Raw genomic sequence first — 15,553 nt, 5'->3', positions numbered from 1 at the left:
CATCATCCCAGAACAAGTGCGATATAGTGACGGGTGACACAATTATTCTATTTCTATAATACGTCGATAGGACTAAATCTGCACCTTTGCGCTCAATTCCGTCTGTCAACGGGCTTTGAGATGTCGATTAGTTACATATCAACAGTATCCATCGACACGGTTAAGTATGCACTCAGAAAAGCCATCAAAATATCGATGCAGGTGTGAACGCAAGTATGAAGACAATTAAAGCTCTATAGTTCAACACAAAATCCAACTTGCCAAGCGAGACGTTCTGAAGGAACGCCGTACGACTGATCCTGGACACGTAAGCAATCCTTACTGCTACCATGGCATGCATGCATCAATGCTACATTATTCCCATCCCGACTTGTAACATTGTAGCAACATGCTCTAACGCGCACTCACACGCGCAAAAGCATGTCAAACGCGTTACACACTCAGGGGCTCCCAACCCCGCAGTAGATCCCTGGCTGTTTGCTATCTCAAATGTGCAATGCTGCAAGCATATTCGCCAACGCATAATCCAAACCAAAAGGTGTCCTTGAGGCACAGATAACTTGCACGCAATGCTGCTCCTATCCCTGCTGCTGGCCTCAACATAAGTCCCGATCAGTCCTCCTCCATAAGCAATACTGGCGGCAGCTCCCTGATGTTCTCTGTGACCTTGCTGCTCACACGGGCTTGGACCTCCATGGCACCGGCTTTGCTCTTCTCGCCTCTAGACCTGCAATTCAAATCCAAAACATGCCTCACAACATATCTTTCATTCAGCATTACAGCAGCCTTGATCTCCTCAAGTTGTGCTCTAGAAATCCAGATTGCTCCTCCAAGCAAGCTAATTGCAGTCCTAGAGAGAAGAAATAGCAAGAATGACCATTCAGCATGCATGCATACCTGGAGGCCTCCAGCTCTCGGTGGACCTCTGGTGTGACCAGGTAGTGGAACTGTCGCCTGATCAGCTTGTGCAGCAGCTGCTTATCCTCCGCGCGGATTTCATGCTTGTACCTGGCAAGCCACAATGTGATCTTAGCACCTGACACCTTCACAAGGACAGCCAGTGTGCTAGGCGCAAGTGTTGATCAGTGCTTTGTTTGCGAGGCGCTTCAGTCTCATTGTAGATGATGCACAAGAGCCTGGATCTCAGACATATGCAGCAGGTTGTTGATGAGCACAGCAGGGCACACAGAGAGATCTCTGCATATCGGGGTGATTGCCTAACGCATTGGCTATGACAGGGCGAAAAGCAGAGTGTGGACAAGATCAGCAAGCCGGCGCTCACCGCTGCACGAAGGTGAGGAGGGACTGGTGCCACACGACGGGCAGCTGGCGCTCCTCCTTGCGGAAGCCGAGAAAGTGGTCCACCAGCGCATCGATGACCCTGTAGGGCAGCGCGTACTTCTTGTCCAGCAGCACACGGATGAAGAAGGAGTTGACGCCAGAGTAGGCCATGCCGGCCAGGCGTGCCAGCGCGGCAGCCGAGTGCAGCATCGGCAGCGACACCCGCGTCAGCACCGACGAAAGAATGACGGCCTCGCGCAGAGTGCACGTCCCCGACTGGCACAGCGGCAGCAGCAGGCCCTGTGGTCAACAATTTTAACATTATTGATCACCCACTTGCATCTTGCAGAGACACACACGATTGGCATGCAGCTCTAAGATAACCGAAGGGCATGCATCCAAGCATATTCAGGCGATTTGAGTGCGCATCTTGCATGATCATATGGCGCTGCTTCCCTGACACTAATATACATACTGTTACAAGATTGGCATTTACAAAGCCAGGGGACACCGGGCACTGCATACAGGGATGGGATCTCAGGTATTATGTTAATGATATTCAGCACAGGGACAGCAAGGCTGAAAAGAGCATAGCACCTTGTAGAAGGCGTCGGGCTTGTAGGCGGCCTTCTTGAGGGCCTGGAAGAGCGCGTGGTGCAGACGGCGGTTGTCGCTGATGTCCCTGCGCACGTGCGGCAGCAGCACCAGGGCCATGAAGCGCTGCGCCATCTTCGCATTCAAATTCGAAACAAACATGCGCGTCGCCTGGTAGGTCGCATGCGGGCTCCAGCCCTCGGGATCTGTCAGGAACAGCACCTGCGAGGCAGAGGGTGACCACTCAAACCCGGTAGAGAGTCTCGAGTGCAGTTCTGCTCACCAAGTTCAAGCGATGGCGCTAGCTCCATGTGCTAGACTCAGACAATCCATGTGACAGAAGCGGTAAGGAGAAGGTGGTAAAGTGATCCAGGATGCTCACATCTTCCCAGTTCTCCAGCTTCGGGATGATCTTAAATGCCTTGGGCACTTTTCCGGTGGTGAACCGCCTCAGGATCTTGCCCACTTCCTTGTACAGCTCCACAAGCTCCGGCTTTATGCCTCCAGGGACCATGCCTGGACCCTCTTCATCCCTGCACAGAGCACCCCATTCCTCTATACCACCCGATGACGTTTCTAGTACACTCAGACATGAACACATCACAAAGGCTGGTCAAAGCTGCTGCAAGCCAGTGACACAGGCTCTTGCCAGCTCTTGGTGCTGTGACGAGAAGCCTCAGGAAAGGAGACCCACTCTGGTATAGCAGGCATGCCACCAGCTTCCTGCTTCTCCCTGATCCGCTCCATGATTATGTCTGAGAGCGTGCGCTGCTGCTGAGAGGCGGCCTCGGGATTCATGAACCTCGCCAGAGCCGCCTCATCTTCCAACCCAATCTCCTCCTCTTCCCAGTGCTCCTCGACATCGCTGAATCCCCCCGCGTCGTCAGACTCGACGTCGGAGTCAGCATCGTGGCCCTGATACGCTCGCATATTCGACGGTGCAGCCCCCTGCGAGCAGCAGTGGGTTATGTCTGGAGTGTGCTGTGGTGTAGAGGAATTGCTGGATTCAGTGGCGTTCAAATCCGAGGAAAAGGTCCAGGCATACCTGAGTGCGAGGAAGAGGTCCATAGCGAGTGACAGGCTGTTGCTCTGCATCTACCTCCGCCTGCTGTTCCCTGGCTAGCCTCAGGATATGCTCGCTGGCCTTCTCCGTCAAGTTCTGTGGACAAGAGCGCAATGGTCAGCCAGAGGGATCTATCTAAAGCATTGTTGTCTCAATGATAATTGACTGTGCTGTGGAAGTCAGTACTGGCGTCGTTTCCTACCTCCTCGTGTTCAGCTTCTTCAGCCTCATTCTTGCGCCTCTTGCCTGGCCTCGGTCTCGTCTGCAACAGAAAGTCTTAATTTCGGGGGAATTTTCTCGGATCGCCGCAAGCAAGGTCCCTGACTTTAAGGCCAGATTGCACAAGGAACAGTAAAGAACCCCCACCCTGACACCATAAGTCGCAGGATTTTCGATCTCTTCGCCAAGATGCTGCCGGTGGACGTTTGGCCCTTTTCTTTTCACCATTTGATTTGCTTCTGCTGAGACTTGCAAGCAGCAATACTTATTTATACTATTGAGATGTTGCTCGTCCACCACAGTGTACTCCCTAAAGTAAGTTAAACGAAGCCTTTATTGCTTCTTTATTGCGATGTTCTCCCTAGCGACACTGAGGGAAGGCTTGATTGTCGAGCCTTGGTTCCGGTTCCGAGAACCTGGAGGCGCAATAGGGTTTGCAATCGCAAGGGATATGAAGGCGCAGGGAAGGGAAGCTGCCCTGGAGCTGCCAGTTAAGTTGGGCAACGTTGGGATACTTTCTTCCATCGATCATCAATTTGTAAACCGGAGATTGTTTGTTTGAGAACGACGTGACACAACAACAGGTTATATATTCGATCTAGATCTTTTGCGGACAGAAAGTGAGCAGACGAACCGACAGCTAGGTCCCAATGCATTCGTCTTCCGAACCCGGCAACAGCCTAACCGACAAGTTCAAGAAGGCCTTCCACGTTGGTGGGAACGGGAAGAAGGATAGAGCTGAGGACATCCAGCCGCTAGGTCATGGCGCCCATGGACACCCATCACCGGTGCGCCTATGAACGGCCTGCGATAGCAATATTGCACAGTCATCAGGAATGCGCACAAAGCACACGATCATGAAAGGGACCAGAACGATTTACTAGTCTATGCTTGCTTTTGTAATGATAGCTGCCCATCATGTACCTTCGGTCGCACCTAGTATTCTGTGCAAGTGCGAACGCTCGGGGCATTTCCCAGCTTCCTGACAGACCACATTCCTCAGCGTCCGAGCACTCGTAAAGATTGTTTCATTTGCTTACACAGGTCGAACCCACGCGTGCTGATGTTGATAAGCCGCACAGCCCCATCGCCACCTTCGACAACAAGGAGCATCCGGGAACGACCCCGAATGAGGGTGGTCACAGGAGTGTGGGCACGGTCATCAAGGATACGTTTACTTCAGCTCCTTGGTCAGACCACCATGACAAGACGTTGGAGGCACTGACTCACGCCAAGGTGGCGCACACCAAGGCGATGCAGGCGCAATCCAGCTTGATGGCGGCATCTGAGTCGAAGAACAAGGCCGACCTGGCCCAGCGCCATGCTGAAGACGTATGCAGCTCATTCCCATACAGTCCAACCAAGAAAGTCATATGAGAGTAACCCAGTTCCTTTTGTTGGGAAATGGCACAATCATGCTGTTGTCAGGAGCAGCGGTTGCTTACATTTTGGGAACGCTGTTCGCGCGCAGATGGAGCGTGAGTTGGAGCAGCACCACCAGGGGACGACCGACATCAACCCCATTAAGAAGAGCTACGAGGATGCCAAGCTCGCCCTTGCCGAGCACACAAAGACCCACGACCACCACTCCAGGTACTTCTCGGAGAAGATTTTGTGTCGGTGATCAATGAAAGCCCGTTGACAATTGTTACTCTCCATTCTCTAGGTGGGAAGCGCTGTGAGATAGCGTCTGTGTGGCAGGCTCGCACGTGAGGCGGAAGAGGCGCTAGCTGCAAAAGAGCTGGAGACGAAGCAGATGGCGCCCCAGCGGGAGCAGCACTCCAAGGCCCTGGGACCCCTGCAGTCCGACCACGCAGCCGTCCACAAGTGCGCACTGTTCAGATTAGTCAAATCCCCGACTTGTTAGCCACTCGCTGTTAGTTCCTAACCTGGCTTGCAACTGTTGTGCACTACAGGCATAAAGCATTTAAAAAATTGGATGATTGGTGATGATTCCTGACACACTGGTAACGACAGTCCTGTTACCAGAAGGTCATGTACTTGATGTCACAGTCACAAGTGCTTATAAAGTGCTAGTACTGATATTGCGGTCATGTGCAGGATGCTGGGTGAGGGCGAGCGGAGGCGCGAGGCACTGCTGAGGGAGCTGCAGGAGCTGGACGCACACCTCGGGCCCCTCAGGTTAACACACTACCCTGCGCCTCACAATCTGAAGAAGCAGCCCAGCATCTCCAATTCTGTCGTTCCCAAACAAGTGCTCTGAGCTTCAGAGTTCTCAAAAGGAAGGCTTTGAGGTTGGGCTCGTGTGTGGGTGTTCGCGTCTGACCTGTTGATCTTCGGTTGCAAAAAGTGCGGATTTCAGCAGGTCTGCCATCGGTGCGCACTGTCAGGCCTGTCCTGTTGCTGAGGATGGGCTTCTGGGCTCACAGAGACCAACTCGGGTGCAAACTTTGATGTTGGTGTTGTACAGAACGAGGGAGGCGGACCTGGGCAAGAGGGTGGAGGAGCACCACAGGGTGGGCGCGGAGCACGAGAGGCGCATGGCGGCACTGGCCGAGGAGACGCGGCTGCTGCGCACCCAGGCCGAGGAATCCCGCCGGGGCCTGGAGCCCCATGCCACGTACGCCCTTCTCCAGCAAATGCATTTCATCAAGTGCACCATCTGACGCCCTTTCAAGGAAAATGGTTTTTACACTCTCCTTTGAGGTTTATTCCAAACTTTAGGATCTAAATGGTCCCTGCAGTGATGCTTGGGAAGAATTTGTGGAGACAGGAGGTGTCTCTAATGTTGCTTCCTGGCAGGTGGTTTTCAGTTTTGCAGCAATGCAAGTGTGGGAATAGAAGGTGTGAAACAAGGGTTGATCGGTGTGTCGGGTGCGTGCAGGAAGCTGAAGTCCGCGCACGCGCTGGTGGCGACGAGGGAGAGCGACTATGCCAAGGCCAAGAGGGCGCACGAGGCTGCCAGTGAGCGCCTGCCCCTGCTGGAGAAGCAGGTGCAGGAGTCCAGGCGCGAGGCCAGGGAGGCCGCTGCCCTCTCAGAGAAGCACGCCAGCGGTACAGCCGATCTCAACACACAAGTCACACAGCAGCTGAAGACTGACTGACTACTGCACCCCAAGCGGTGTCAGTACTGTTGATGTCTTGTGTATCCCTCCCTGAAATTGTGTCAGCTGTCGATCTGTCTGGTGAAGGGAGTGGCTCTTTGAATCGTTCTGCTGTGTGCTGCAGCGTTTGAGAAGCTGAAGCGGGAGGCCGAGGCTGAGGACGCCACAAAGGCGCACCTGTGGGAGGAGGTCAGCCTCTCAACTACCCATCTCTCCATTTCCCCTCAAAGCCTGCAATGCATCTTAAGATGTCTGCCATGCCATGTAGACGCTTGCCCAGTGCCTGAAAGCGCGTGCTTGCGGATCCCTATGTGTCAAGCCAGCGCTTCTTCTCTTTGTCCCAAGACATGCATTCCAATAAGTGTCAACTGATATGCCTTCAAGCCTCTATCATATTAGGCCGTCGTCCAAGATCTGACAGAGTTTGCGGCTGTGGTACAGGCGCGCAAGACGGGCCACCTGGAGGGTGATGGAGCGTCCAAGCAGGAGCTGCACAAGCTGGCAGACCGCTTCCACACCGTGCTCAAGAACCCCATCGACACAACCACCCTCCGCGGAGACGGCATCACCGCCGAGATCCACCAGGCAGCCGCCAAGATCACCGGCAAGGACACTGCTGCCGATGGTGCTGCCCATGATACCGTCGCCCCCAAGACCCCTGAAAGGGTGAGCGCACCGAAAACCCCGCTCACCTGCTGGGCACTGCAATTCGCATGTCATGTGCACCTTTGCTTACATGTCTGACACCGCAGATTTCTCTGGTGTTGTGTTCTGCAGATTATTGATTTGCTTGTGGCTTAGGCTGTCTGTCATCGGTCTAGCAAGCGCTTGGCTGTTCTTTCTTGGCCAATGATTGATCCTGCAAGCGCTTGATGGTGCAGTCTTAGTGCCCATGTATCTGTTGCTTAGCCATGTCCCTGGGCTTAGTGAGATCTGGCTGCACAGGTGGGCCACACAGAGGGAGTGCGCGCTGCGCCGATGGCAGCACCATACAACGGCGCCACGGACGAAGTGCCGAACGGCTCCCCTCTGCCCAAGCCATATGAGAGCACCACTGCTGCAGAGCCAAGGACCACCACCGCAGCCGCACCCAAGGCTGGCAGGGTTTTGACTCCGCCGCACACCGGCACCACTGGTTTCCGCGAGGAGTGAAGAACCCTTGGGGGCCATTTTAAAGGACGGTTGTACAACATGACAGCTGACTGCAGCACAGGTTGTAAGGGAGTTTGTGACGTGATCCGAGCTATGCAGCACTGCTGACAGGCAAGGGCGCTGAATTGGCTTAGGTGGCTCAGTGATGTTGTCATAGCTTCTGGGTGGTGATCATCTTAATGGTCTGCTAGAGGACCTTCAGGATAGTAGTTCTTGTGTGATTGAAAGAACGCTGCACTAGGTCTTAGGAAGCAAAAATATAGCACAACCGATGCCTACTCGGTGTGGGGGCTGAACCTGTCTTGTCTTATTGGAGCAAGGTGTATGTGTCCAGTGGCAGATGTCTCCCAAGGTTGTGCAGGACGTTCAGGTTCTGAGTTCCTTGCTATATCAAAGAGAAGTTTGCATTCTAGGTTACTATCCTACCTGGTAGGCTATATATATTCCATTTAATTGAGGCAAGACGTCGACTATACAAGAGGTCTCCTTGTAAGCTGATCAGCTGATCATTATCATTGTAGCATTATGCAATCAATCAAGCTCGCCTTGAAGGAATATATTTTCTAAAAAATTGTGACCGAGTCATCAAGGTTGCATACATAGCAGAGATCACTTCGGAAATTGACTTTGAAAATGTTTTCTTGGATCACCTTACAAGCTCTAATTAGCTCTGCCTCGCTGCACCCCGATGGATACGCCTCTTGTGCATGCAAGACTCGATGGATCTAGGCAAGAACACCTTCACAGGAGGAAATATCACTACTTTAAGTATGAATAACACGAAGTAAGTCTACTGGGTAGTCTGGTGGCAATTTGTTTTTGTCCTTTTGATCGAATCATAGCTCGGCCAAATCCACTGACAAGTTTCTGTCACCTTGGCGTCTCTAGAGAGAAGAAGTAATACAGTATAATGCTAAAGCAGCAACTAAACGGGCTGCTGGCCTCCCTTGGCCTAGCAGATATGAATCTTCGGCAGCTCTTGACTCAGGGAGTGAACCTGGGTGCGCACTTCCTTTTGCTATTGTCAAGTCCAATAGCTTTGCAAGTCTAAGAAATTGTGCCCATTTCCTCATAAGGCACTAGCAACTGGACAGGGGTTACAGCTCGATGGCCTGGGCTTCTTGATTGGCAACCATCAAAGCGGGGCAGTCAACGAACTGTCTGGGCTTAACGCAGGTCTCATCGTCACAACAGCATTGATGATATGGAAAGGATTAGTTTTGTTCACAGGCAGTGAATCTCCGGTAATTCTTTGTTTTCTCAGAAGCCAAAACTAGCAAGATCAAGTGAACACTTCTTGATCATTTGCAAGCACAATGTCCTTGCTGATGAGGACCCAGGTATGACTCAGGCACACAAGGCACCAGCAGTCCTCACAAATCAAGTTTGGCAGGTGGTTGTTGTATTGAGTGGGAGCATGGAGCCAGCTTTCTACCGCGGGGACATCCTGTTCCTGAACATGGGCCGGAAGCCATTCAGAGCTGGGGAGGTGGTGGTGTTTAACATCAATGGTCGAGATATCCCCATTGTGCATCGCATCATCAAAGTGCACGAAAAGGAGGCTGGGACAAAAACTAACGAGGATGTCCTCATCCTCACAAAGGTGTGATTGCATGACTCCCTCTCCGCCAAGCAGACTGTAGGATAGCAATGTCCCTCTGAAAGGGCGCGCTGACAGATGGGCGGTGTCCAAGCTTGTAGGTGTTTACAATCTGGTGTGCCATTGCAGGGTGACAATAACTGGGGGGATGACAGGGCCCTTTACAACCCGGGGCAGAAGTGGCTAAATAGAGACCATCTCATGGGCCGGGTAGTAGGGTGAGCACCTGGACCTTGCTCCTGCTAGGCTGATGTCGGACTACCTCTGATCTGTGTTCCTGTGTACAGTACTCTGTTCCCATGCAGTCTGATTTGGTCACCAGGAGCACAGCACATAACCATCTCAGTCACTGCCTGGTTCAGCTTGATTGATTGGTGGTGTGTCTTGTGTTGCAGGTTCTTGCCATACATTGGTCAGGCGACCATCATCATGAATGACTACCCGTATGTCAAGTACTTGTTGATCGGCATCCTGGGGATTTTTGTCATCACCAGCAAAGAGTGAAGCACTGCCAGGATTGAAAACTTTGAGGCAGACACAGTTTATCCTCTATTCTATAAGCCTGTATATGGCGTAGCTCACTGCGGATATCCCTGTGCCCTTTAAGCGGTTTGCTGTTGCATCGACGGGGGCGCATGAGTGACAACACTGCTGCACAGCGAGGATATATGGGAAGAAGTGCGCAAGCTCCTGGTGACTCACTCGGCCCGGAGCTCGGAGCCGGTATTGCCCTGATCAAAGGTCTATGCCACACTATTGGTTGGCATGTTGAATTCTTGAACAAGCAATAGAAGCCACTGCAGTGACTTGATCATAGAAGCCCCACAGCTGTGACTTGATCGGCCAGGCTCCAGGATGGGCCTGTAGCTGCAGCCTGCACGCTTCCGAAGCAAGGCAACAGTGATGTGCTGTGCTTGCTCGCATATTGTAATCAGCGTGGTTTCACTCCACGCATGACCCATTCTGGGGACGCTGCCAAAATTTGAGCTGGAGCTGCACTGACGCTGACCATACAATGTCAAATCTGAACGGTACCTGCCTCTGTGGATCTTGTAGCAACTGTTCTTAATACCAAGTGCAGCGCTGCAAGGTCGAAATTTGACCATGGAATGTTCTATCCTGTTCTTCATCATCTCTCAATCATGTTTCTTCCTTGTTTCGCTGTCCATATCACTATGTAGTGATGCATCACATATGTGACCTGATAATGATATTGATGATATTAGCAGTATTAAGCACTCCAATAAAGCAAGATATCTATACCGTAAAATTTGTACTCTGTTAGAGAGACAAACTAAAACCCCCAAAGCTTGCTATAGAGACACTGTGAGATCTGCTTTGAAGGAGCTTGCAAGGTGTCACAAGCTTCTGTCCTGATCTAGCTACAGTAGTACTCTACAGTAGTACTCTACAGTAGTACTCTAGTACGGCCGAAGTTTGGCTTGGCAAGATCATCAGCGTTGACGTAGCTTCTTGACTTTAGAGTTGATAGACCTACACTGTGCTGTGATTGTTCAGCTGATGCAAGAGCGTCTTTCTTTCGTATGTGCTGCCTTGGAGCGGACAGATGTCTACTTGATTCGTCTATCGCTTGGGAGACCTTAAGGCATTCATGCGATCTAGCCAAATAGAGCGCTGAGATGCTACACCAATATCTGGGATGAGCCCTGAGACGCGTACATACTCGACCTGTTCGGGCAGATTTCGAAATTCCTCCTCTTGGCTTCGCAGTAGCTTCGCCCCGTCATGTGGCTCACCGCAACAGTTTCCTCCTCCGAAGGGTAGCTTGAAATCCTTCCATATTGAGCATTGTATTCATGCGTTCATTGATAATATTGTGACACTGTAAGTACTGCTCATTCTGTCCTTGAGCTGGAGCTACAGCTTTCCGGTCCTGGTCCCAAATCTGTCTCGACTTCTTTGTGAGCTGGGAGCGTGCCTGCAGCAACGATGGGCACGAAAGCCAGCGACTCCTTGAGTCTTGGGAAAGATCCAAAATTCTTGTGTGGTGTCGCTGTCAGCGTTTACCAGAACTCAGGTGATCCAAACTCTATCCTCGCCCCAACCTTGCAAACATTGCGCAGCAGCATGGTCATATGTCGTGCAATTCATGCCTTGAAAGTATTTATTGACCTCTTCTGCGTACATTACCGATCTGACAGTTCGCTGACGCCTTCTCCAGGCACGCCTAGCTACAACATTGTGTTGAGCCACATATCCAAACTGTGGTTGACCTGATCGTGGGATGCGCAGGGGACCCGAATGCCCAGTGGGCGTACTTTCAGGAACAGAAGCAGGTCCATGTCAACCTGCGGCTGCGTCTGTCTGCTGGGAACATGACAGAGTGGAATGAGCCTGGCACATTTGATGGCACGATTGTGGAGGCCAAATGGCCCAAGCTGGGCCCCTCAAAGATCGTGAAGAACACGCGCATAGGGGAGGCCAGCGATTTCTGGAACCGCTATGAACAGGACATCCAGCTCGCAAAGGACCTAGGTGCGACAAAGTCCCCATGCACCTCCTTGTCATTGCAGTCTTGCACCTGGTCATACCCAGCTTGTCTGACAAAACTTATTGTGGCAGGATGCAATTCATTCCGCTTGTCACTGGAGTGGAGCCGGCTATTCCCTCGCAGAGGAGAGCTGAATCAGGAGGCAGTCGACCGATACAATGCCATCTTTGACACCCTGGAGAGGTAAGAGCTGCTCCCTCACCCGCTGACTGCATCCTTAACAATGTCCAATGGTCCTGCTCCTGTTACTGCTAAATAGAACGAGCACTGCAGGCTTGGTCTGTCCGTTCTGAAAGCTGCGGATGCGTTTCTTCCAGGAATGGAATGGAGCCGCATGTGACTTTCATCTGGTTCGTGCACCCCCAGTGGTTCCAAGAGCTGGGGGCCTTCGCAAAGGTGGAAAACATTCCCATCTTTGTGGACTGGTGTGAAACCGCCTTCAAGCTATTCGGTGCGATACCCTGCTTCATGACCGTGCCCCATGGCAACCTCTTGCTCTGCGCCATAATACTTGCTTGTTGAGACTGCTTCCATGGCAAGAATGATAAGTGTCGAGTGCCTGCTTTTATAAAGCATATATCATGAAACTAGCTTTATTGTGTTGCAAAGGGAAAAGGAGCAAGCTCTGGACGACATTCAATGAGCCTGGAGTTGCAGCCATGTGTGGCCACATTCTTGGTAAGCAGTTTCTTTGCATATGTCGATGGGCTCTCTCTGTTGCACCTCTTTCCAAAGATTGGAATTGCAACAAGGTGACCGTCGCAAAATCCTGAAAGAAGCATATCATTGGCGGTGAAGTGTTATGACTCTAACACATGCATGCATTTACAGGCAACCACCCTCCAGGCAAGATCCTGCACTTCAGGGTGGGTGCTTCTTTTCCACTGTCTTCCTGAGTGTATACTGGTTCTCAGTGCCCCCTTCCATTTTTAACCAGCTGGAGTACCTCAACATCATGCTAATGAGGTGCACGTGGCGCAAACAACAGGAGGCTGGCATGTACCTGCGCAATGAGCTCAGAGCCCACGCTGCTGTGTACAAGGCCATCAAGGCGCTCCCAGGTAGGGAGCATTTCCATCAGCCTGGCTCCTTTTTCAGCAGTTCCTCATGGGGAACCACCCGTGTCTCACTTGTCCTTGGACATTGTCTCTGACTGCTGGAGATGTTTTCTGGTGTTCAGGTGGCAAGGAGGTGGCAGTGGGCATCTGCCACAATGTCTTCTGGACTGAGCCAAAGAGGGGTGGCCCTCTGTATGCCCACGTGCGGTGAGTCTTCACAACCTTTCACCCTTCCCTTCATTTGATAAAGACCATTCTATACATATCTCTGTTTGCAATGCAGAGCCGGACACTTACAGCAGCACCAAAGATCACGCCGTTCGCCTGCATGCAAGTGAGGGTGTATTGCGATTGACTCGGTGCGTCCTTGTGGTGGTGACCAGGGCTGCGGTAGGCATTGGCAACCGTGTTTGGGGCAATGAGACAGTGATGACATTCCTGAAGACGGGCATCTTCAACTACTGGGTGCCTCTCGGCGGGGTCATCCACTGGGAGGTGCTACCCTGCTCCTCACTTGTACACCTTCCAATCCTTCTGCCCGCCACCTCTGCCAAGGCTCTTTAAACAAGCAGAGATCACCTTGGACCCAAGGGGCTGATGATTTACAAGTGCTGTGTTGATTACCAATCGGATGTGACGATGCAGGAGCCGGATGGCAAGCCTGGCTGTGACTTCATGGGCGTCAATCACTATGCTCGGTGAGCCTTGCTCTGTCACTCCCCACTAAAGAATGTGGGATGTCCAACAGAAGTCATCTTGCAAGCATGCTGAGTGAGGTGCTTCCAGGCTGATGCAGTCTATTGTGGTGCATGCAGGGGCGTGGTGGGCTTCTTCCTGAACCCCACCAACAAGGGCCCCAAGGGCATCGCCGACATGGGATGTGAGTCCTTCCTGCCCCCTTCTGCGAGCTTCAGCTTATACATTTTTATTTGCTCGCTTCCTTTATCTTGCAACCGTCCTTGTTTCCACATCATACCCACCCTTTCACAGCCATCCGCAACCATGCTTTGACGAGCGCCGCAACGTGGGTCCATTTAAAGTGCGCTCCCTCCTTGTGGGGAGGTGGCAGAGGTGTGTGGGTTGACACTTGATGTGCTGCCGGGTGCAGACCCGGTGTATCCGCCGTCGCTGTACCGCGCGGTGTCGTACGCGTCGACGCTGGGCGTGCCAGTGTATATCCTGGAGAACGGCATGCCCTGCGCCCAGGACGATGACCGCCGCAAGGACTGGATCGACGGCTGCCTCGCCGAGGCGCGCCCCGCCCTTTGACTCTGCATTGCAACAAATTTGGTTGGAGCCGCGCAGCTGATCACGGCCCTTGTGGTTGGCTACTCATCACTGTCTGTCTCTTGCCCCGGATGTGCAGCGCCAATCTAGCAAGGGGATGTGTTGGTGGGTGGGTGATGGTGCTTTGGCGGCTGTGCAGGTGGAGAAGCTGATCGATGACGGCTACGATGTGCGCGGCTACTTCTACTGGACCCTCATCGACAATTTTGAGGTTTGGGCCCTGTGACACATCCCTTAATATCCTGCAAATAGTGTCCCTTCCATTTTCTGCTCCTCAGAAACGCTGACGTATGCTCCCCACTTAGGCCTGGTGTCTGATGTCATTCCTGGTGCCTGCCGCAGTGGAATTTTGCGTGGGACCTGAAGTTTGGCCTCTACGAATGGAACCCGGACGGCACCCAGCGCCGCACACTGCGAAATGGCGCCAAGGTATGCGCTGCTCCCTCTTGGCCTTCATGCGCCTAAATGCTGCAAACAGCACCCGTCACATGTTGCTGCTGCCAAAAATGCCTCACTTGCCGGCTGACGGGGGTGCGTCAGAAAGTAAACAATTAAGTGAACTCCTGGAGTAGGGATTTCTCAACCTGTATTCAACCTGTAGTTTCTATGAGTCTGGCATGTCAGCTAGGGAAGCAGCAACAGGGGTAGCTCAGCTGCATGCATGCAGATGATCAGCAGAACAAGCCTGTACGGGTGTGTGTGTGTGCGGCAGACCATAAAGACGTGGTACAAGCTGATGCCGGACGCGCTGGGCAAGAAGCTGGCCAAGCGGCACGGCCGCGGCGGTGCCATGGACGAGGAGGCACGGCAGGAGCGTGAGCAGCAGACCGAGGAGGAGTACCTGCGCAAGGAGGGCTTCACTGAAGAGGAGGTGGAGGAATTCGTGGCCCAGGACGACAACCCCATCGTCACCGGCGTCTACTGACGCGCCAAGGCGTTCCCTGGGAGCCGCCTGATCTGGCGCATGTACTGATGCGCGGTGGTGTTCCCTCGGCGCTGCCTGATCTGGCGCAGTGATGCGGGCAAAAGCTGAGGCCAGCATGACGGAACTGCCGTGGCGGCTCTTTGGGCGCAGCTGGGTTGAGGCAAGCTCTGGCTGCACGGCAGAAACTTTTGGGAATCAGGAAAGCTCTTGTGAGTGGGAATGAGAGCGAGTGGGCCACATCCTCAGGAGCAAAGTAAAAAGACAGATGATTGGATGTGTGCGTGAGAAGGATGGTTTGCATTAGAGGTATGGAAGTTCTGGAGCTGTGGTTTTCAAGAAACGCCAGGCAGCTGTTCCTGATGTGAATTGCATGGACTTCAGCCAGGACTGTTGTATTAATTGCAGCAATCTCTGTTCATCATAAAGACTGCCAATTTCTGTTATCTGTTGCAGCCACAAACAATTGTTGTATGGCGGCAAACATGCTTGAACTGTATATACTGCGAAAGGCGACTTGTAATTCAGCAAAAATTTCTTTTAATCTCACAAACTTTTTTTTAGTTCAGCGTCAGATTGCCTACGTGATCTTGTTCTGTGCATGCATATCATCAGTCGATCAGTCTGCAAGTATTCACAGAAAGAGGCAGATAACATTGTGATAAAAACGTTAACAGTCTGTGACCACACAAGGGCCGGCACTCACACAGCCACCAGTGTCAGCAAACACAGGAATGCCTTAGCAGTCCTCAGAGCCGGGCAGCTCAGTTGCCCTCTAAGACCACTTGCAAGCATGCACC

At 52.4% G+C, this 15,553-nt stretch overlaps 4 protein-coding genes across 4 annotated transcripts; 3 read left to right on the top strand and 1 right to left on the bottom strand.

Annotated features, from left to right (window-relative positions):
• Positions 1-417: 417 nt before the first annotated feature.
• Positions 418-2,986, bottom strand: COCSUDRAFT_31125 (51.6 kd-like protein). The gene is made up of 7 exons (XM_005644266.1): positions 2,921-2,986; positions 2,570-2,823; positions 2,258-2,408; positions 1,879-2,097; positions 1,283-1,581; positions 898-1,008; positions 418-727 (listed from the first exon to the last, which is right to left on the bottom strand). Exons 2-7 carry the CDS (start codon positions 2,803-2,805, stop codon positions 613-615), a joined length of 1,131 nt encoding a protein of 376 aa, XP_005644323.1. The 5' UTR covers positions 2,806-2,823; positions 2,921-2,986; the 3' UTR covers positions 418-612.
• Positions 2,987-3,919: 933 nt separating this feature from the next.
• Positions 3,920-7,374, top strand: COCSUDRAFT_58507 (hypothetical protein; the record flags this gene model as incomplete). Its single annotated transcript, XM_005644265.1, has 10 exons — positions 3,920-3,945; positions 4,240-4,489; positions 4,629-4,750; positions 4,859-4,984; positions 5,219-5,299; positions 5,589-5,738; positions 6,003-6,172; positions 6,347-6,411; positions 6,664-6,888; positions 7,168-7,374. 10 exons carry the CDS (start codon positions 3,920-3,922, stop codon positions 7,372-7,374), a joined length of 1,422 nt encoding a protein of 473 aa, XP_005644322.1.
• Positions 7,375-8,540: 1,166 nt separating this feature from the next.
• On the top strand, positions 8,541-9,478 carry COCSUDRAFT_19234 (signal peptidase complex I; the record flags this gene model as incomplete). The annotated part of the gene is made up of 4 exons (XM_005644264.1): positions 8,541-8,618; positions 8,768-8,977; positions 9,104-9,192; positions 9,370-9,478. Coding segments are annotated over 4 exons (486 nt in total), but the record flags the coding sequence as incomplete, so codon positions are not given.
• Positions 9,479-10,924: 1,446 nt separating this feature from the next.
• COCSUDRAFT_48862 (glycoside hydrolase) lies at positions 10,925-14,756 on the top strand (the record flags this gene model as incomplete). Its single annotated transcript, XM_005644263.1, has 15 exons — positions 10,925-11,012; positions 11,228-11,470; positions 11,558-11,669; positions 11,804-11,937; positions 12,096-12,164; positions 12,318-12,352; positions 12,475-12,547; positions 12,667-12,751; positions 12,928-13,039; positions 13,190-13,242; positions 13,360-13,424; positions 13,653-13,795; positions 13,971-14,042; positions 14,174-14,260; positions 14,544-14,756. 15 exons carry the CDS (start codon positions 10,925-10,927, stop codon positions 14,754-14,756), a joined length of 1,584 nt encoding a protein of 527 aa, XP_005644320.1.
• Between the last annotated feature and the right edge of the window lie 797 nt (positions 14,757-15,553).

Source organism: Coccomyxa subellipsoidea (genome assembly GCF_000258705.1).
Source record: "Coccomyxa subellipsoidea C-169, whole genome shotgun sequence".
In the NCBI taxonomy this organism is placed as follows: domain Eukaryota; kingdom Viridiplantae; phylum Chlorophyta; class Trebouxiophyceae; family Coccomyxaceae; genus Coccomyxa; species Coccomyxa subellipsoidea.
The sequence above is the reverse complement of the archived record's forward strand: the minus strand, read 5'-3'. Positions and strand labels throughout refer to the sequence as shown.

Excerpts from the sequence above, each read along its gene's own strand:
- COCSUDRAFT_31125 (XM_005644266.1), bottom strand. The coding sequence starts at position 2,805 with ATGCGAGCGTATCAGGGCCACGATGCTGACTCCGACGTCGAGTCTGAC. Across the intron at positions 2,409-2,569 it reads GGCATGCCTGCTATACCAGA|GGATGAAGAGGGTCCAGGCA; the intron begins GTGGGTCTCCTT and ends TGCTCTGTGCAG. Across the intron at positions 1,582-1,878 it reads AGCCCGACGCCTTCTACAAG|GGCCTGCTGCTGCCGCTGTG; the intron begins GTGCTATGCTCT and ends TGTTGACCACAG.